Raw genomic sequence first — 21,689 nt, 5'->3', positions numbered from 1 at the left:
CCCATCAGGCCCCATCTCCAATAATTGGGGATTACATTTCAACGTGTGATTTGGAGGGGACAAAACAGCCAGACCACATCATAACACCAGTGTCCATTAATATAGATTAATAGACACTTGGGTAATATTATGGACTATAGCTCAATTATTTTAATGAGTTAGGTTTATATGTGCTATGAAACCAAAAAAAAGCTGCAAATAATGTATGAGCCAAGCTACAAAACCAATAAAACAAGAAGATTCAAATTAATAACATCTACTTAATGTGATTAGTGATGTTTTGCTGAAACTAAATTGCCATTTGAAATATGATTGAGGGATTGACTTGACCATTTTTTTCAACCTCACATGGCTATACTACCATCTAACTCAGGTCTTCCACCATTTTTCTTTTACATCTTTTGGCCTTTAGAGCAGTGGTCCCCAACCTTTTTGGCACCAGGGACTGGTTTTGCGAAAGGCAATTTTTCTACAATGAACTGGTGGGGATGGTTTCAGGATGACTCAAGTGCATTATATTTGTTGTGTACTTTATATTATTATTACATTGTAAAATATAATTAAATAATTATACAACTCACCATAATGTAAAATCAGTGGGAGCCCTGAGGTTGTTTTCCTGCAACTAGACAGTCCTATCTGGGGGTTATGGGAGACAGTGACAGAGCATTAGGCATTAGATTCTCATAAGGAGCATGCAACCTAGATCCCTCACATGTGCAGTTCACAATAGGGCTCACGCTTCTATGAGAATCTAATGCCGCCACTGATCTGACAAGAGCCCGAGCTCAGGTGGTTATGTGAGCGATGGGGGAGTAGCTGTAAATACAGATGAAGCTTTGCTTGCTCAACTCCTGCTGTGCAGCCCAGTTCCTAACAGGCCAGGAATTGGTACCAGTCTATGGCCCATGGATTGGGGACCCCTGCTTTAGAGGATATGGATATACTATTTAGATATAAAATTTGCCTTTGTTTTGATGTTATTAGCTAGAGAGAATTATAAGAATAATTCCATTTTGATGAGGCCAAACCAAGTTCTTGATTTAATGGTTTAACAAACTGAAGTCTCATTCTACAAAACTGTCCTTTGATGTGAATTATCTCCTCAAAAGAAAAGCTCTAACTTTATGTCCAGCTCTTAACTTTATGTGCAGTAAAAGCATGCAACTTTATTATAACAACACATTTAAAGCCTTCATTGTCATGTTGATATTAGGACGGTGCTAACCAAATTATACTCCACTATGTAAGGTGGTCACACAGCACTCAAACAATCATGAACTAAAATGAAAGCACAACGCCTGAAATCAAGTTGGATTAGTCAATTAGAAAGTCAGCATCCGGGTGATCCAAAACCTGCTCATTTTCATTTTTATTTAATTACCATATAAAGAAAGACACAAGTTTGAAAACTTATGAACCCCTGAGAATATATCTGTTGATGCCATTTTAAATGACAATGGTGTAAGGTTTGGAAGAAGGGTAAGTATGATTTAGAAACTTTAGTCTGTGGTTTCAAACATAATGCAAAGTGCCCCCCCAAGGTGTCTCAGAGGATGGAAAAAGGTAATAAAGTTGAGGGTTTTAAAAGCTCCAGAATTATGTTGACATAATTCTCAGGACCTCACTTTTAATTATTTTCTCAAGGGAAAATTCGTTGTTCAGAAGTGGAACCTAGGTAAATTAGAATTTGTACCTTGAGTAAAGTAAAAAGGCTTGGAATGAAGTCAGACTCCTAGGATGACTCTAGCACAGGCCTTGGGAGGAATTGCTCAGGAGCCACCCTTCAAACAGACTGTCCTTGAAGTGTGGATCTGCAGACACAGAAGTTGCTCCCTTCCATACTAGATCCTTGTTTCCTTCACCAGTGACCACACAGTGCTGTTCCTGTTTTGTCTCTGCCCTCAGGTGAGAGAGAAGAAGCCATTGATAGGCCTCAAACTGTAGGATTCTGCAATACTGACTGGGGGTTGGAAGCGGGCAAGGTATTGGGAAGGTGAACTTTGTTATTTTATCTCTTACACATCAATTTTTCCCTTGCTAGATTCCCAGAGACAATTCAATTCCCACTCTTCTCCTCCAGAATCCCAGCCTGAAAACCCTCCTCCAGATCTTCTCCTTCATGGATAAGACTGTTTTCAGAGAGATCACAGAGGCTGTACCCTCCTACATTACTTTCCTCTTACTGTTGAAAAGTACCTCTGCCTGATTCTCCTCTGCCCTTGGCTGTCAGCCCTTCGGTCTTCATTGCCTCCCTCAGTTTGCATTTGTTCCACCATCTTCCCTAGTGGATGGCCCACTAAATAGGCAAAGAGCTGGAAGGACACTAGGAGTCATGCTTTCAGAAGCTTCATCAAGAGCTTGGTCATGCCCTGGGTCTAAGAGATATGAAAGAACCAAGATTGCATGAATACACTGTTGTAAGAATGCTGGCACTGCTGGCTCCAATCCCCTGGTGATCTAAGGCACATAGAGGAGAGTAGGTCCAATTACAATCAGTGCTGCCCTCCCAGCATGGGTAAGGATACCCACTACAGGTGCCATCACACATATACGCAATACGCAAATATGCTTCCCATACAAGTCAGACAGAATAAGTTCCCACGTGACTCAGCCTTGGTCAGTATCCAGTTGGCTCAGTACTTCCTCTGATACTGTTTATTATGTGGAAGATTTGGTAGCCATGGGGATGCATAAAAAGAATATAAAATAATTGTGTGAGAGTATCTTGAATATCTGCATGTTCTATGAGATATTAAGTTTGTAAAGCTGAGAGGAAGTCCATGTGGCTTGGGATGTGTGTGTGTGTGTGACAAGGAAGAATTCCCTTGTGTGCAGCTCTGTGCCTGTGTGAGACTCTTAAGATATCCGGCAAGGACATATTAATTAAAATGTTGTTAGGGCCTCAGAGAGATAACAGATTCATTGCTTGTCCTTTCAGTTTGGGGAAACAACCTGCCTTCCATATCTCTTCCTGTACTCCCTTTCCTCTTTCTGCCTTCTCTCTACATCTCTGAATTCCTGACTTCTGTGTTCAGCTTCCCTTCCCTGATTTCTTCTAAAGTCTATTCTCTTTATTCTATTTTTACCAGTTATTTTTTCTTCTTCATTTTCTCTCTGCATTAGATAAAGAGATACTTTTGTTGAATTAATTGGGAAAGTTTACAAAGTTACATGAAATCTTCAGAGTGTGAAAGTATAATTATCCCCGGTCTTCCTTGGAATATGAATGAGACTAAATTTCATCTTAGTCCTTTTGATTTATTTGACTCCTTTCCTGTTTTGAGATTAAGCTACATTCTTTCCAATCCACATATACACACACATCCTGTCTTTGAGATATAGATAACCATCCCCTGTATACTCTACCTGAATTCTAAGTTTTTATTGTGTTTTAAGAATTATTAATGTGGTAAAGATTTTTTTTAACAGTCATCTCTCTCACACACACTCTCATTCTCTTTCTCTATACACACACACGAACACACACACACACACACGCACCATATATATATAAATCATACCCATACATGCAATTTTGTAACCTACTTTTTAAATTCAACAGTATGTCAAACATCTTTCCATGGAAAATACATACCTACTTAAATTTTTAATGACATAAATTTATCATATTATCATCATAATAATAACCATCAACATTGCAGTCATTTCTTTACTGCAGTTTCCAGGCATAATGCAAATTTTCCACTAAGTTCTTAATTTAGTCTTTACATCTATATTATGAAGTTGTGGTTTTACGTTCATTTTACAAATTAGGAAACAGACAAAAAGGAGTTAAATTGTCTAAAGTTACAGAGCTAGGAAATGGGGAACAAAGATTCAACCAGGTATGTGTGATTAAGACATCTGCACTCTTACCCACTTCTCTATACTGTATAGGTTCTATTATATAGGAAAACTATAATTTATTTAACCCAACACTTATTATTTGACTGTGGGTTGATTTAGTCTGGAAATAATTCTGTGTGTGAATATCCTCTGAAACAAACCTTTGTGCATACCTGTAATTATTTCCAAAATATAAAGTCCTGAAACCTGAGCTGTTCACGAAAAAAGAAAAGTTCATTTTATAATTTTTAAATATCTTCAAGTTGACTTGCAGAGAGATTTTATAAATGTACATGCCTACAATTTTCATATCTGTTTGTTCTACTCTCAAAAATATAGTGTGTGATTTCAACCTATTTCATCTTTTCTAAAATGATGAGAAAGAAACAGTAACTACTTGTTTTATTTTACATTTCTCTGATTCTGAGTGAGGATGAACATTCTTTACAAAGTTAGCTTTTTGGATATTTGAATTTCTTTTTATTTATTTATTTATTTATTTTTATTATACTTTAGGGTTTTAGGGTACATGTGCACAATGTGCAGGTTTGTTACATATGTATGCATGTGCCATGTTGGTGTGCTGCACCCATTAACTCGTCATTTAGCATTAGGTGTATCTCCTAATGCTGTCCCTCCCCTCTCCCCCCACCCCACAACAGTCCCCGGAGTGTGATGTTCCCCTTCCTGTGTCCATGAGTTCTCATTGTTCAATTCCCACCTATGAGTGAGAACATGTGGTGTTTGGTTTTTTGTCCTTGCGATAGTTTACTGAGAATGATGTTTTCCAGTTTCATCCATGTCCCTACAAAGGACACGAACTCATCATTTTTTATGGCTGCATAGTATTCCATGGTGTATATGTGCCACATTTTCTTAATCCAGTCTATTGTTGTTGGACATTTGGGTTGGTTCCAACTCTTTGCTATTGTGAATAGTGCTGCAATAAACATACGTGTGCATGTGTCTTTATAGCAGCATGATTTATAGTCCTTTGGGTATATACCCAGTAATGGGATGGCTGGGTCAAATGGTATTTCTAGTTCTAGATCCCTGAGGAATCGCCACACTGACTTCCACAATGGTTGAACTAGTTTACAGTCCCACCAACAGTGTAAAAGTGTTCCTGTTTCTCCACATCCTCTCCAGCACCTGTTGTTTCCTGATTTTTTAATGATGGCCATTCTAACTGGTGTGAGATGGTATCTCACTGTGGTTTTGATTTGCATTTCTCTGATGGCCAGTGATGATGAGCATTTCTTCATGTGTTTTTTGGCTGCATAAATGTCTTCTTTTGAGAAGTGTCTGCTCATATCCTTTGCCCACTTTTTGATGGGGTTGTTTGTTTTTTTCTTGTAAATTTGTTTGAGTTCATTGTAGATGCTGGATATTAGCCCTTTGTCAGATGAGTAGGTTGCAAAAATTTTCTCCCATTCTGTAGGTTGCCTGTTCACTCTGATGGTAGTTTCTTTTGCTGTGCAGAAGCTCTTTAGTTTAATGAGATCCCATTTGTCAATTTTGGCTTTTGTTGCCATTGCTTTTGGTGTTTTAGACATGAAGTCCTTGCCCACGCCTATGTCCTGAATGGTATTGCCTAGGTTTTCTTGTAGGATTTTAATGATTTTAGGTCTAACATATAAGTCTTTAATCCATCTTGAATTAATTTTTGTATAAGGTGTAAGGAAGGGATCCAGTTTCAGCTTTCTACATATGGCTAGCCAGTTTTCCCAGCACCATTTATTAAATAGGGAATCCTTTCCCCATTGCTTGTTTTTGTCAGGTTTGTCAAAGATCAGATAGTTGTAGATATGCGGCATCATTTCTGAGGGCTCTGTTCTGTTCCATTGATCTATGTCTCTGTTGTGGTACCAGTACCATGCTGTTTTGGTTACTGTAGCCTTGTAGTATAGTTTAAAGTCAGGTAGCGTGATGCCTCCAGCTTTGTTCTTTTGGCTTAGGATTGACTTGGCGATGCGGGCTCTTTTTTGGTTCCATATGAACTTTAAAGTAGTTTTTTCCAATTCTGTGAAGAAAGTCATTGGTAGCTTGATGGGGATGGCATTGAATCTATAAATTACCTTGGGCAGTATGGCCATTTTCACGATATTGATTCTTCCAACCCATGAGCATGGAATGTTCTTCCATTTGTTTGTATCCTCTTTTATTTCATTGAGCAGTGGTTTGTAGTTCTCCTTGAAGAGGTCCTTCACATCCCTTGTAAGTTGGATTCCTAGGTATTTTATTCTCTTTGAAGCCGAATTTCTTTTATGAATTGCTCATTAACATTTCTTTTTCCATCCTTTCCATTGAGAAGTTCTTCGTATTCTTGATTTTTAAAAGCTCTTTGATGTGGTAGTTTTTCTATTAGTTACTTGCATTTTACACATATGTGTTCTTTAACCATTCATTTAAAATAGTTGTATAATAAAATATACCAATCTTAAGTTAATGGTTATGGTTTTCATGATGTCCTTAGAAGGTCCTTTCCCACTCAAAGATTACAGAAAATAATTTAATCTTTACATCCATATTATGAAGTTGTGGTTTTACTTTCATTTTACAAATGGTTTTCATGATGTCCTTAGAAGGTCCTTTCACACTCAAAGATTACAGCAAATATTCACCTATTATTTCTCCTAGCAATATTAGGGGGTGTTTTTATTTTGTTTTGTTTTATACTGAGATATTTAATCCATCTATATTTTGGAGAAGAACTGATATGAGAATACTTTCCTTCTCAACAGATAACCAGATATTCTAACACCATTTTAAATAATACACCCTTCTATTGATTTAGATGATATCTTTATCATTTGTTCCCCTATATACTTGAGTTTGAGTCATTTCTCTATTTTATTCCATTGAGGCATTGATATCCACACTAGTACAATGCATATAAATTATCCTAATGGTAAATCATAATATTGGATAGGTTAAATCTCCCCACCCTCCCCATGACCACAATTCTTTTTCATATTTTTCAGATTTTTTTCTCTGAATATTTTTACATGTATTCATCTGGGTAAACCTTAAAATTATTTTGTTAAGTTTCCCATCAGAGATTGTTTATTGGCTTTGATTATAACTGCAGTTATTTTTTAGATAATTACTGGGGAATATTTCTTAAAATATGATTTATGGAATACTCATATCAAAATCACCAAATGGACTTGTTAAAAGGCAAATTTAATTGTTCAACCATAAACCTACTGAGATTCTCTAGAACTCAGGAACTTTTATTTTTAACAACCTCTCACAAAGAGAATTATTAGGGACGTTAATATATGAGAATCAATAATTTGTTAATGATATCTTTATAATATTTAAATCTTACATCTAAAAATTAGGTTTATTTACCTATTTATGCATGTTGACTTTTCCTGTATTCCTTCTGAACATATTCACGTTAAATTCACACCTACACATTTTGGCAAAATATCTATATCTATATATATAGATATTTTTTTGAGACAGAATCTCACTCTATCACCCAGGCTGGAGTGCGTTGGTGTGCTCTCAGCTCACTGTAACCTCTGCCTCCCCGGTTCAAGTGATTTTTCTGCCTCAGCCTCCTGAGTAGCTGGGACTACAGGCGTGTGCCACCACGCGCAGCTAATTTTTGTAGAGACAGAGTTTCACCATATTGGCTGGGCTGGTCTCGAACTCCTGACCTCGTGATCCACCTGCCTCAGCCTCCCAAAGTGCTGAGATTACAGGCGTGAGCCACTGTGCCTGGCCATTAATTATATATTTTTAAAATTAATTTTATAATTAGTTCTGATTAATATATAAGAAAACCATGCACATAGTTACATATATATAACTTACCTGTTTACAGATTTTTTATTCTAATCAGTTTTCAGATTATATTAAAATTTACAAACAGAAAATCAACCTACAAGTAGTGATAAATTTACCCTCTCCTTTCCAGTAATTATACCTGTCGCTTCTAGTTTATATTTCTAATTTTTATTTCATTAGCTAACTCTTGGCAAATAAAGACACCTTTTTTGTAACTCAGAATTTAATGTGAATATTTCTAGTATTTCACCATTAAGCATGATGCTAGCATTTTGTTTCAAATATCTATTATTATACAAAAGAAGAAATACTCAGATTTCTTCTTTAAAAAGTATACTTAAGTTCCTGTTTGACTCAAAGTACTTATCAAGAATGAAATATGAACTTTATCAAGTATCTTTTGAGGCATTTACTAAGATATCTTTCTCATTGTAATCTATTAATATGAAGAATTGTTTTAATAAATTTACTAATGTTGGCCTAAATGAGCACTTATGGTAAAAGCTCACTTGATCACAATGCTTTATTTCAATGGAATACTGTTGTTATCTATACACTTTCATTTTATTTTGACTTTGCATCTATTTTATATGTATTCATTTAATGTCAACTTCATTAAAAAATTGACTTTCTTTTTTCTCTACAAATGAAGTAAATGAAATAGTAATCACCATTCCTTAAAAGTTCAAAAGAATTCTGAATTTGTTAAAATGTTATTTTTATTATAATGCAGTTTAAAATATTTTACAATTTCACTTGATTTCCTCTTTGACTTATGTGTTATTTAGAATTGTATTGATTAATTTCCAAATGCTTGAGGATTTTCTAGATATTCTTTTGTTATTGGTTTATAATGTAATTCTGTCATGGTCAGGGAAATATGCCCTATGTAATTTCAATCCTGTGTTATTGAGACTTGATTTACTGCCTAGCATATATAGTCTAACTTTGGTGAACATTCCCTTTGCATTTGAAAACAATACATATGCTGTACTTATTGGGTAGAGTAATCTATAAACGTCCTTTAGGCCAAGTTGGTTGTTCATGTTGTTCAAGTCTTCTGTATCCCCATGGATTTTCTATTTGTTCTGTCAGGAAGACTGTTGAAATCTTCAAATATTTCTCTGTTTTTTTTGCTAATTATCCTTTAAGTTACATCAATTTTTCTTCGTACATTTTGAAGTTTCATTGAGTGCATTCATATTAAGTATGGTTTTGTCTTTGTGGTGAATGACACTTTTATCATTATGAAATGTCTTTCTTTGTTTCTGGTAATACTTCACATTCATATATTCCAGTTTTTCTATGACTAGTGTTTTTGTGGTATATTCTTTTTCATCCTTTTATTTTCACACAACTGTTTTTATGTTTAAAAATGAATCCCTTGCAGACAAAACATTGTCTTCTTTTTTGTCCAATCTGACAATCACTGCCTTTAATTAGAATGTTTAGTCCATTTATTTGTTTGTTTGTTTATTTATTTATTTATTTATTTGAGATGGAGTCTCTCTCTGTCACCCAGGCTGGAGTGCAGTGGCAGGATCTTGGCTCACTGAAAGTTCTGCCTACTGGATTCACGCCATCCTCCTGCCTCAGCCTCTCCAGTAGCTGGATCTACAGGCGCCTGCCATCATGCCCGGCTAACTTTTTGTATTTTTTTTTTCTTTAGTAGAGATGGCGTTTCACTGTGTTAGCCAGGATGATCTAGATCTCCTGACCTCGTGATCCACCTGCCTCGGCCTCCCAAAGTGCTGGGATTATAGGCCTGAGCCACCGTGCCCAGTCGCCCATTTATTTTTCATATAATTATGGATACAATTTAAGTCTACCATCTTACTTGCTTTGTAATATTCCTATCTATTCTTTGTTCTTTTATCCTCCTTTCTTGCTTTCTTCTTGAGTACTTAAACATTATTCCATTTTTAGTTTTATTTTTAACTATAACTCTTATTTTATATTTTAATGGTTATTCCAGGGGTTGCATTATGTATGCTTGACTCATCACGATCCTCTCTTACTGCCTACCCTCTCTGAGGTATCACCTTAGTGCCAGGGGTTTTCAATGAAGGTTCTTTACTCTGGCAGAGTGAAATTCCAAAATCTTGTAGGCTTCCATGAGCACCCTGGCAGTTGCTGTTTTGGGACCTGGCAGTTCTATCCTGTGTATGTACAGCTTAATATTCAGCCAAGACTCAGAGAGATTCCTGAAGTCCCTATCTGCAGCTTCTTTCATTCTGCTATTCACTTCCATAATTCAAACTATCAATTATGGATCTCCATCTCATCAGTTCAGCAAGGGTCTCATGCTCTCCTTAGGTTCCCACTCCATGGACCACAGTCCTGAAAGTGTCTCCAGGCATAAAGCTAGTGTGATCATAGGACTTACCTTGTTTGTTTCCTTGCTATATGGCATTATTTTCTGAGTTGGCTGTTTGTTGTTCAAGGTCTGAAAATAGCTGTTTCACATATTTTGTTTTATATTTGCTTTCTGCAAGAGGGCTAGTCCTATAACAGTTACTTTATCAAGACTTCTTATCAAGCAGAAGTAAAGAAGTGACTTTAGAGCATCCTCAATTAGGTGCTACTACATTTTCCCATTTTTATTTTTTTCTTATATCGGTAATATAGGGCTTTTTAAAGTATCAACACATTAGAAAAGAATAAAAGTAACCTACCCATAATTACAATACCCAGGGTCAACCACTCTCAACATTTTGGAAATTTTTTTCTTCCAGTCTTTTCTGTGCATTTTGAAAACATATATTAGCATTGGTCTCTAAGACAATAGCAAAACCACTTTTGGTAAGTACCAATGGGAGGTGATTCTCATTATTATTGATAATTATATTAATAATCATTATCTGTAGGATCCAAAGGGAATAGTAGTGATCATATAGACCTAGACAACCAGGGAAGGGGAAAAAGAAAATGACAGGTCCCAACTATTCTGGAGGCTGAGGTAGAAGGTTGGCTTGACCCCAGGAGTTTGAGGCTGTTGTGAGCTACAATAGCACTGCTGCACTCCAGCCTGGGTGACAGAGCAAGACCCTGCCTCCAAAAAATAAAATAAAATAAAAAGAAAAGAAAGAAAGAGAAAAAGAAAAGGAAAAAAGGAAATGACAGACATTACTCTGGGGCTAACAGTGATATGTTCCTAAGAACACGTAAGTTATTCTCTGTGGAATTTCAGAAATAATTGCAGGAGAAGAAGTGGTTCTTTGAATAGGCTGTTTCACTAATTTTGATAACTCCAATTATAGCTAGATAAATAGATACTGTGCCCTTATATTGTTGATATTTTGCCCATATTGTGCCATTTTGCAGCTACATATATTTGAAAACATGCTGTAAGTAAATTTTTGAGACTAAATTTTGAGTATGGGGCAGATTTTTCCCTGCTACATTCTATTCAGAACTGGGTCAAAACACATGAATATTTAAGACTTGTACTGTAATTGGCAAAATTACTTTCCAGAGAGAGTAATACAAATTTTCCTAACCACTTGCTTTTGCAAATGTGTCCTGTTTTTGTACCTTCATTACACAGCTAATTAATTCTATACTTGTTAATTGTATAATTTGGGGACAGTAACTTAACCTTTCTGTGCCTCAGTTTCCTTATGTACAAGACAAAATTCATAGTATTTTAATTTACCTCATAATGTTATTGGGAAGATATAATAATATAAAACCCTAAAATTAATGCTGTTATGGGTTCAATGCTTAATGAATATACTAGTTATTTTTTGTTAAGGTTTTGGTGTTAAAATCTTAGGTAATTACCCAAGTGAAAATTTATCTTTCATTGTTTTAATTATTGGGTTATAATAATATTGAATATTTTTATTATATTTAGTAGCTATTTGTATTTCTTCTTTGTAAATAGTCTGTTCATATCCTTGGCTCATTATTTATTGGACTTCACAATTTGTATATAGCTTTATACAAACTCTTAATGTAATCAGGTCATTTAATTTGACTTCTTTTCCTATTTGGATGCCTTTCATTTTTTTCTCTTCTAGTACCATGTTGAATATGAGTGGTGAGAGTGGGTATCCTTATCTTGTTCCAGTTCTCAATCAGAATCGTTCCAGCTTTTGCCCATTCAGTAAGATGGTGGCTGTGGGGTTTGTTACAGATATACCATCTTTCACCAGTCAGAATGGCTTTCATCAAAAAGTCAAGAAATAACAGATGATTGTGAGGCTGCAGAAAAAAGGGAACACTAATACACTGTTAGTAGAAGGTAAATTAGTGCAGTCACTGTGGAGAGCAGTTTGGGGACTTCTCAAGGAACTAAGAATTAAAGTAATATTTGACCCAACAATCCCATTGCTGTATATACACCCAAAGGAAAATAAATCATTCCACCAAAAAGACACACACAATTATATGTTCATCACAGCACTATTCACAATAAAAAAAGACATGGAATCAACCCAGGTGCCCACCAGTGGTGGACTGGATAAAGAAAATGTGGAACATATACACAATGGAATATTATGCAGCCATGAAAAAGAATGAAATCATGTTCTTCACAGCAACATGAATGCAGCTCAAAGCCATTATCCTAAGCGAACTAATACAGGAACAGAAAACCAAATACCACACGTTCTTACTTGTAAGTGGGAGCTAAACATTGGGTACACAGTGACATAAAGATGGGAACAACAGACACTGGGGACGACTAGAGTGGGGAGAGTGAGGGGGGTAAATGGCTGAAAAACTACTTCTTGGATACTATGCTTACTACTTGGGTGGCAGATTGATTTGTACACCAAACCTTAGCATTTGTACTCCAAACTTTGTAACAAACTTGCACATGTACCTTAATTCTAAAATAAAAGTTGAAGAAAAATAAAATTATTTAAATTTTTTTTCTGACGTCTCCCTCCAACATTTTTCTCAGTTTGTGGCTTATCTTATGATACTATTATCTCACAGAAGTCTTTCCATTTGTGTGGCAAATTCTGCACATATTTTTCTCCATGGCTTCTTAGAAAGTATTTGTGTTTTTCAAGTCTGGTCCTATCCAAGTATCACAACAATTTTAACTTATTTTTTCTTTTTGTATTGCTTTAATTTTATATCTTATTTCTTAATCCAAATAGTTTGGCCTTTAGTGTAGTATAGCTAAGGCTTTACTTTTAAACCCAGCAAAAGTCTGTTGCTTCTTAATAGGTCAAATTAAGTTTGATTCCTGAAAACTGCTTCACAGTTTTGAAGTATGTGTTATAATTAAATATGTGGTATTTTAAATAGTTAGTGGTAGAGTTTTCTGCATAAGGATAGTCCTAACAGTATATACAGTCATTTCCTAACAGTATATTTATAGCCACTTAGTAAAATCCACATGAACTCTAACATCCTTACATCAGAACTAGCCAATAGGGCTTTCACAGTATCATACTTTATCTATTAAAAAGCGGCACTGTGGATAGAGGACTTGGAAAATAACTAAGTTGGTTTAAATTGCAAGCAACTAATAACAATAAATATATACATTTATTGTTAATTAGAACAAGCTGGATAGCAAAGAGCTAGAAATACCCAACTAGGTGTCAGTTTTAACATGACCCTCTTCTACAAGACTTGATGGCATAGACCCAACAAAAATGTGTTCTTTTTTCTTGTGCCAAACAGGTAAACAGGCAAAAATATCAATGGGAGAAGAAAACCAAACCTTTGTGTCCAAGTTTATCTTCCTGGGCCTTTCACAGGACTTGCAGACCCAGATCCTGCTATTTATCCTTTTCCTCATCATTTATCTGCTGACCGTGCTTGGAAACCTGCTAATCATCGTTCTCATCTTCCTGGATTCTCGCCTTCACACTCCCATGTATTTTTTTCTTAGAAATCTCTCTTTTGCAGATCTTTTTCTCTACTAGCATTGTCCCTCAAGTGTTGGTTCACTTCCTGGTGAAGAGGAAAACCATTTCTTTTTATGGGTGTATGACACAGATAATTGTCTTTCTTCTGGTTGGGTGTACAGAGTGTGCGCTGCTGGCCGTGATGTCCTATGACTGGTATGTGGCTGTCTGCAAGCCCCTGTACTACTCTACCATCATGACCCAACGGGTGTGTCTCTGGCTGTCCTTCGGGTCCTGGGCCAGTGGGGCACTAGTGCCTTTAGTAGATATCAGCTTTACTTTCCATCTTCCCTACTGGGGACAGAATATAATCAATCACTACTTTTGTGAACCTCCCGCCCTCCTGAAGCTGGCTTCCGCAGACACTTACAGCACAGAAATGGCCATCTTTTCAATGGGTGTGGTAATCCTCCTGGCTCCTGTCTCCCTGATTCTTGTTTCTTATTGGAATATTATCTCCACTGTTATCCAGATGCAGTCTGGGGAAGGCAGGCCCAAGGCTTTTTCCACCTGTGGCTCCCATCTTATTGTTGTTGTCCTCTTCTATGGGTCAGGAATATTCACCTACATGCGACCAAACTCCAAGACTACAAAAGAACTGGATAAAATGATATCTGTGTTCTGTACAGTGGTGACTCCAATGCAGAACCCCATAATTTATAGCCTGAGGAACAAAGATGTCAAAGGGGCTCTCAGGAAACTAGTTGGGAGAAAGTGCTTCTCTCATAGGCAGTGACCTCTGAGTCTGACTTTTAGAGCTATGGTAACATCCTTTAAAAAGGAGCAAGATTTTAGTAGGCAATTATGAGTTAGGTTATGTCAGGAAAAAGTGTGAAAACATGTTCTAAAAACTGTGATACTACAATCTAAACTAGAACATAGGGAAAAAATAAAAGCATGAAAAGTTAGGCCATTTCCTGATTGTAAAAGGTGTCGGGTGCTACTGTGAGGAGTTTGTAGTTAATTCAGCTTCTATGGCATGTTTTAAGCACAGTCACAATTGAATCTAGGAGGTTTCAACCAGATTATTCTGAAATAACAGCTAATACAAATTGCAAGCATAATTCTAACATCAAAGACATCTCAAGTTTGCATGTCTTCAGCATACAAACCTTAGAATAGGCTCTGATTAAAACAATTAAAATATCTGTAACCGTCTTTAATACGGGGTTCATTAGATCCTAGAGCATTTCAGCTTGTGAAAAGGTACCAGAGGAAATAATACTTCCTAGTTCTTCATGTTCTCTCCTGAAAACCCCCCAAAATTTTATATAATCACCTCAAATTTCGTGTAAGCACAGACTATCAGAGTAAAAAGGGAATTCAATAGTAAAATAATCCAACCACATATCTGAGGCTTAAATTATTCCATAATATTGCTGTCAAATAATTGTTCAGCATTTGCCTAACCAGGAATGATACAGCTCCTTACTTGGTTGGGCCACTCTCTTTCATATAAAGGTAGTTTTTACTATTATAGAGATCTTCCTCATGATAAGTCAAAATAAATTTTCCGGTATCTTCAACCTAGTTTCTCTAGTTTTAGTCCTAGAGCAATTGTCATTATTCTTCAATACTAGAACACACTGAGGTCAATTTCTGTATTTGCCCAAATTCAATTGTCTCTGCCAACTGTCCACTAGTTTCTTTACAATTTCTTTATCTAATACGCTTTGGTACTCTGTATTATCTTGGTCATCCTCTTTTGAATGAGCCCAATTTACCTAATGAGTATTTCTTTAAAAAACAAAAGAGAAATTAGAATTTGGGGTGACCCCTCCATAGGCTTCAATACCTGCATACCATGTCACATTGTGGCCCAACTTCTCTAAAATAGTCAATTCCAGAGTCTACTTCAGTTCCTCATAAACCCATAATACAAATAAACTGGCTGGTAGCCTCTTCGCTCTTTCACTTAAAACTTCTAACATTCACATATTTAGAGGAGATTCTAAGTCACATGTTTAGAGGTGGTTTTCCATGGTAACTATTCTACAGCCATCATGCACATGGGGTCCAGAAACCACAGACCTCAGACTGACTGTGTAGAAGTCCCCTCCAGTGGAGAGCTATTCAATAGCTGTACTTATTCTTTTCTTCTTTAATTCATGTATACATGCATCCGTTTTAAAACCAGCTATTGATCTCTTATTTCATTTTATCTTATCCAACTCTGAGTGTATTTGATATACTCAGAGCAATGACTGAGGCAATGTATATTAATACACATTTTTTTACTATCTTTTTAAAATTTACTGGAACTGTACCACAATAGGCAAACTTTAATCTGGGGTATGATAATCACTGAAGACCTTCATTCAAATGATATGTGTTAGTTGAGGTGATATAGAGAAGGATAGGAAATTTTTAGTTGAATTTGGTAACTTTGGCTGCTGGTTATTATCTAGATGAGATCTATTTCAGTGAATAGAGGAAAAATAGGAAAATGTAAACAGACATTTGGAGATGTTTACCATGAGGGAGAAGGAGGAAATGAGGTATGGTTAGGAAAGTGGGATTGTGGGGATTTTATTCGTTTTATTTTATTTTAGATGCTTAGGCTACTCCCCCACCCATTCCTTGCAGATTCTAGCCCCTGACTCACTGCCACTCTCCTGAAGATACTGCTCCTGTGTTATAGTTGTTGGTTATTTTAATTTTCCCATAGAATTAAATATTCAAATAGTTTGCATTCTGAGATTCCTTAATCCTCGCTTCTCCAATGATTTCAGCTACTCATTCCCATGGTCATATCTTAAATATTGGCATTAATGATAACTGCCATCCCCTCTGACCAAATTTCAAACACACTCCTAAGTAAAATAAAATGATTGCTATTTTAAAGCACTAAATTTTGAAATGGTCTGTATGCAGTGATGGATTACTGACACACTGAGAATTATGTTCCCACTCATTCCACCAAAATCGATGCCAATGGGGCTTCTTCACAAAGGTGTCTGCATGAAACCACTACATGCTAGGGAGGGAAGGGGAAAATAAAGACACGAAAAAAATTCTAATGAAAACATATTTAATACATACACCTAGAAATCATCATAATGATGACGTATCAGTCAGGGCTTTTAGTTTCAAGTAACAGAAACTAAGCATGATTTAAACTAAAAGTAAAAATATTGAAATAATATTCGAGTCATGTAGCCAGAACCACAGACCAAAATTGTACCACAGAATTGGTTCTATGAGGACAAAACTTCCATTCAGCACTAGAAGCATGATTTACCTGCCAACACCATCAGGACAGGACACTGCTGCCGGAGCTGCTGATTCTGGAAACTGAATATTGCTGCATCCATTGCCACTGTCGGAAAGAAAAAAAAATGTCTTCTGACAAACACAACCTGAGCCAGGTGATCAAATTGAACACCAACAATGATAAGTCATGTTGATAGTATGTACCTGTGATATGATGTAATAAAAATGGTACTCTATCTCTGTGACCTTCATCTCCAGTCTAATCATAGAAAAAACATCAGAAAACTCCCAATAGAGGGAGCTCATACAAAATACTTGACCAGTACTCCTCAACACTGCCAAGGTTATGAAACACAAGGAAAGTATGAGAAACCGTCACAGTCCAGAAGAGCCTAAAGAGACATGACAACTAAATGTAATGTGATATTCCAGTTGGGATCATGCATCAGAGAAAAGAAAAAAGATAAAAACAAAACAAATAAACAAACTAAAGAAGTCTGGTCCTTACCAGCCTGGACAACATGGCAAAAACCCATCTCTACAGAAAATACAAAAAAAAAAAAATTAGCCAGGCATGGTGGCAAGCACCTGTAGTTCCAGCTACTTGGGAAGCTGAGATGGGAGAATCACATGAGCTCAGAGAGGTCCAGGCTACAGTGAGCTGTCACACTACTGCACTCCAGCCTGGCAGCCTGGGTGACAGAGTGAGACCCAGTCAAAAAAAGAAGAAAGAAAGAAAAGAAGCAAGCAAGCAAGAGAAAAAGAAAGAAAGAAAGAAAGAAAGAAAGAAAGAAAGAAAGAAAGAAAGAAAGAAAGAAAGAAGCAAAGAAAATAAAGAAGAAACCTGAATAAAGTATTGTGGACTTAATGTATCAATGTTATTTTATTTTTATTTTTATATTTTATTTTTATTTTCTTAGTTGTAACAAATATACCATAATAATGTAAGAGGGTAATAACAGGGAAAACTAGTTGTGGAGTAAAAGGTAACTGTATATTACCTTCTCAATTTTTCCAAAACTGTAAACCCAAAACTGCTCTAAAAAATTAAGTCTATTTAAAAATAAATAAAAGAAATTATATGGTGTGTCCTTGCTTTTTTGTGTCACCAGCTGTTCAAAGTTGCCATCTTGTTTTACCTTAGTCCACTCTTGGCCTAGATATAAAGCTCTCTCTGGTTTAAGTTCTTTCACTCTGCTCCTACAGCACTGTCTACATGCCTCTAGGCAAGCACTAATCATATTATCACGTACTTAATGCCACCGAGCATTCTCTCCTTTGTGACACACACATCCCTTCCGTCTGTGTCTCCACACCCACCAGATTTCCTCCTACCTCTCAGGCTGATCCTCCTCTCTCTTTTTTGCAGGTCCGCCTTCCTGACTCAACCAATGGTGTTGGTGTTCCCTGGGCCAATCCCAGCCCATTTCCTTCTATTCTATTTTCTCTCTTCCTCTCCGTCCCTCTGCAATCCTATTCCAATGGATAGCATCAATCACCATCTACCCAGATTGACCCAAATTTTACAGGTCTAGCCCCAGACATCTCTAAATTCCCAAATGCCTACATCCAAATGCCTAATTGACAATGCTTCTCAGATGCCACAAAGTACCTCAGTCTTAACAAGCCAAAACTGAACGAACTGCAAGACCTCTCACTTCCATACAAAACTGAATGAATCAATCTGTGAACCAATAAACCAATAAAGACCATGTAAGAGACAGACAATGTCTTGTCGAAATTGTCATTGTTTTTTGATTCCAGACAAATGGGGTGTGGGGAACAGAAAGGCGATTTGGACTAGTTTTCCCGGACGGGATGAGGAAGCGCCGGAAGTACGACGCTCATTTCTTTTTTTCTTTTTTTTTTTTTTTTTTGAGACGGAGACTTGCTCTGTCACCCAGGCTGGAGTGCAGTGGCGCAATCTCGGCTCACTGCAAGCCCCGCCTCCCGGGTTCACGCCATTCTCCTGCCTCAGCCTCTCCGAGTAGCTGGGACTACAGGCGCCCGCCACCACGCCCGGCTAATTTTTTTTGTATTTTTTAGTAGAGACGGGGTTTCACCGTGGTCTCGATCTCCTGACCTCGTGATCCGCCCGCCTCGGCCTCCCAAAGTGTGAGCGTGAGCCACCGCGCCCGCACCAGAAGCGCATCGTGAGTCCATTCGCGCCAGAGTTCCAAGTGTGCGGAGTGGGCGGGGCCTGCAGAAACGGACGCGGCTTGAGAAGGCCTGGTCTACCTTAGCGATCCGGGTCGCGGGGGCTCCTGGGGGTTCCTTCCACAGCTGGTGCGCGTGCGCAAGAGTGCGTCGAGGTTGTTCCGTGGCAATTTATGAAACTCGGAGCCGGCAGTGAGTTGAGGGTTCGGCGAGGTCAGGGGTTCCTAGTTGCAACGTGATTACCAACGCCAGCTCCCTTCACTGTACAAGATAGCGATTCCGCGGCTCTTCTCAGAGCTGGCGCTTGTGAGTGACTGAACGGGCCCCTGGAGAGGAGCGGCGCTCACAGGTATCATCCTCGTCAGCGGGCGGTGGGTACGCGGGGTCTTGGAATTGGGAATCACGCTTGAGGGCGTCCATGCGGAACGTGCAGCTCACCTCAGCTTGCTTGCAGTTACCTAGTTTCCACGCTGCCCTCCAAGCTCTGTGCCGGAAAACCTGGAGGAGGGCGCGAGCTGACGGAAGGGATGGAAACGTGGGCTGCGGAAGTCAGACAAGCGTTGAGAGCAGTGACAGAGGGCTAGGGGGTGGGCGGCGGGACGGCTGGGGTCAGGATCCAGCTCCGCTAAAGCAAGGATTTAACCACACTCCTGTCGCCTCTTCCATTCTGTAATAGGGGCAGTCTCCAGACGCGCAAAGTGGTTAGTATGTTATGATCAGCTGGTTTGGGAATGGCTGGTATTGATGCCTTATGGAAAAACCAAGTGTGACTGGATCAATCAACTGGGAAAGACAATGGAGTTTTAATTAATTCATATTGCCTTGTTTTCCCAGTCATTCCTGGCCACCTCCCTAAAACATTAAAACCTCCAAGTATCGTACTTATTTTAAAATAATTCTTTCTCCATTTAACATAAATGACTTACATTCAGTCACTTATTTGCAAACTGTTTGCTGTTCCTCTTTATCTGAGCTAATCTCGCCAGGTGGTTCTTACCTCAAGCAGCTATCCTACCTACAACCTGTTTGATTAGAAATAACCCTCTTCACAGTACCTTTTTTCCATGATTAGCAGCTGTTCAAGTTCCTTGCGGCCATAAAACCGTAGAACTGGTGCCACCTGGTTGTATTAGTCTACCCCCCCCTCCACTTCGACTTAAGGTCCGTCCGTCACAGTGGTACTACTGGCTCCGTGTCTTAATCCTGAATCCCACCTTTATATCAGAGGCATCTATTCAATACTTTAGAGTTTAACCGTTATATTTCTTGGCTTTGTATATTCCAGTGTTCATCACTTACCATTTAAGCTACTTGCAGTCACGTCACACCTTGGATCTCTATCAAAACTATCCCACCTCGGAAATCTTACTTACATGCAGCATGCCATCCTGAACGTCTCTCCCCGTCCTAGCTCTGTAACTGTTTACAGTAAGTAATTCATTAATTTGTGTTTTTCACCTACAAACCTCCCAGTATATTTGTTGCTTTTTTTATTTCCTGAGTTGGATATTTAATGCATCTCATTCTTGTTTAATTATATGTAAGGCTTTTCCATTGCCTATCAGGAGTTTCAACTGTGCTCTTTAGATTTTGACGTACAATGTTTTTACTGTTTTTAGATACTTTGCAGTTGTACTTTTGATTCTCTTTTATCTTTTTTTTTAGAAGCAAACATTTGAATTTTAAAGTAGGTGAAATTGTTTTTTCTATGTGGTGTTAATTTCTGGTTTTGCATTCTAGTAATAAATGTGGTTTCCACCAATCTTGTTTACCATTTATGAAGGATTTTCTATTTGGTAGCCTAATAAGTTGCTTTTGTAAACATTCCCATAGGTGCTTGAATAGAAACTACATTTTATCTAGTTTTATTTATCTATTAGGCTAAGCATATTATTTATATCCACTATACTATTACTTTTTTGACTTTATCTGTCAAAGTCTAAGAAAGTTACCTAATATCCCATTTCTATTGTATCACTGTTGACTTCATTTCTTGTTTTCTGAGAATTTTGCCAAAAATGTTTCAAGTATGTTGTACATTTAATGACAGTTATATTTCATTATGAGTTATAATCATTTAGTTTCCTCTAATGTATTTGTGCTTTTAATTCATTATAATTTTAATTCACTAAACTCTTGAATATTTTTTGTTTGCCTGGTATTTTTAAAAATTCTTTTACATTCAGTTTTGGAGTTCTCGTTTCGGATGTCTTTTGAGTTTTACGTAGTTTGAGTTTAAATTTTTACCCGGTACATTTATTGTTACAATTAACATCTTTGTTATTTTTACTTTTTAGCATAAAGCCTTTTCTGTTTTGTCTTTGACATGTGGCCCGTGAGCTTTTATTTTTTCTTTCTCCATTTATGTTACTTTCAAAGTATCTGGGCCCATAGTTCATTTTTTTGTTGGACTCAATTATACTACTTCAGGACTTTTCCACCAGTCATATTTAAGAGATCTCTTGGCTGGTGGCTCAAAAGTGGAGCTAATGAGGCCAGATCAGGAGGGTCGTGGATGTCAACAGTTGTGGCAGGTTTTCAGTCTGTTGTATTAACAGTGGGCCTTGGCAGATGCGAATGAGGAGAAAGATGGACTTTTGTTACGAGTTTGGGGAGATGTCAAGGAGTACTCCAGAGGGATTCATTACAGGAAGCGCTTGTTTCAGGGCAACTGGAAGCAATTTTCTATCCAGTGAGACCCAGGAATAGCCCATGAAAGGCACCATTACCCTTTTCCTCCCCTGGCCATGACAACCTAGATGGGATCTTTCAAGCCAGAAGGCACCTGCCTCTGTGGCT

General features: G+C 37.5%; 4 protein-coding genes across 7 annotated transcripts in view; 2 read left to right on the top strand and 2 right to left on the bottom strand.

The window, feature by feature from the left end:
- Positions 1 to 16,801, bottom strand: part of LOC129483902 (olfactory receptor 2AG2) — a 157,375-nt gene extending 140,574 nt beyond the window's left edge. The window contains exon 1 of the mRNA XM_063641162.1: positions 16,762 to 16,801. The gene's annotated coding sequence lies outside the window, so the exon portion shown is untranslated. The remainder of the gene's footprint in view (positions 1 to 16,761) is intronic.
- Positions 1 to 19,389, bottom strand: part of OR2D2 (olfactory receptor family 2 subfamily D member 2) — a 35,153-nt gene extending 15,764 nt beyond the window's left edge. Inside the window, exons 1-2 of one of the 4 annotated variants that reach the window (XM_063641164.1) lie at positions 18,972 to 19,389; positions 16,762 to 16,839 (exon numbers count right to left, since the gene is read on the bottom strand). The gene's annotated coding sequence lies outside the window, so the exon portion shown is untranslated. Of the gene's footprint in view, positions 1 to 16,761; positions 16,840 to 18,068; positions 18,097 to 18,816; positions 18,916 to 18,971 lie in introns of those variants that run through there. The other 3 variants (XM_063641165.1, XM_063641167.1, XM_063641166.1) reach the window with 3 other exon arrangements.
- On the top strand, positions 13,266 to 14,256 carry OR2D3 (olfactory receptor family 2 subfamily D member 3). The gene is given in 2 exon segments (XM_055282582.1): positions 13,266 to 13,525; positions 13,527 to 14,256. Coding segments are annotated over 2 exon segments (990 nt in total).
- Positions 19,104 to 21,689, top strand: part of ZNF215 (zinc finger protein 215) — a 32,007-nt gene continuing 29,421 nt past the window's right edge. The window contains 2 exon segments of the mRNA XM_063641160.1: positions 19,104 to 19,239; positions 20,176 to 20,318. The gene's annotated coding sequence lies outside the window, so the exon portion shown is untranslated.

Source organism: Symphalangus syndactylus, chromosome 6, assembly GCF_028878055.3.
Source record: "Symphalangus syndactylus isolate Jambi chromosome 6, NHGRI_mSymSyn1-v2.1_pri, whole genome shotgun sequence".
Taxonomy (NCBI): Eukaryota; Metazoa; Chordata; class Mammalia; order Primates; family Hylobatidae; genus Symphalangus; species Symphalangus syndactylus.
Note: the sequence above shows the minus strand (reverse complement) of the source record. Positions and strands in the feature narration are given on the sequence as shown.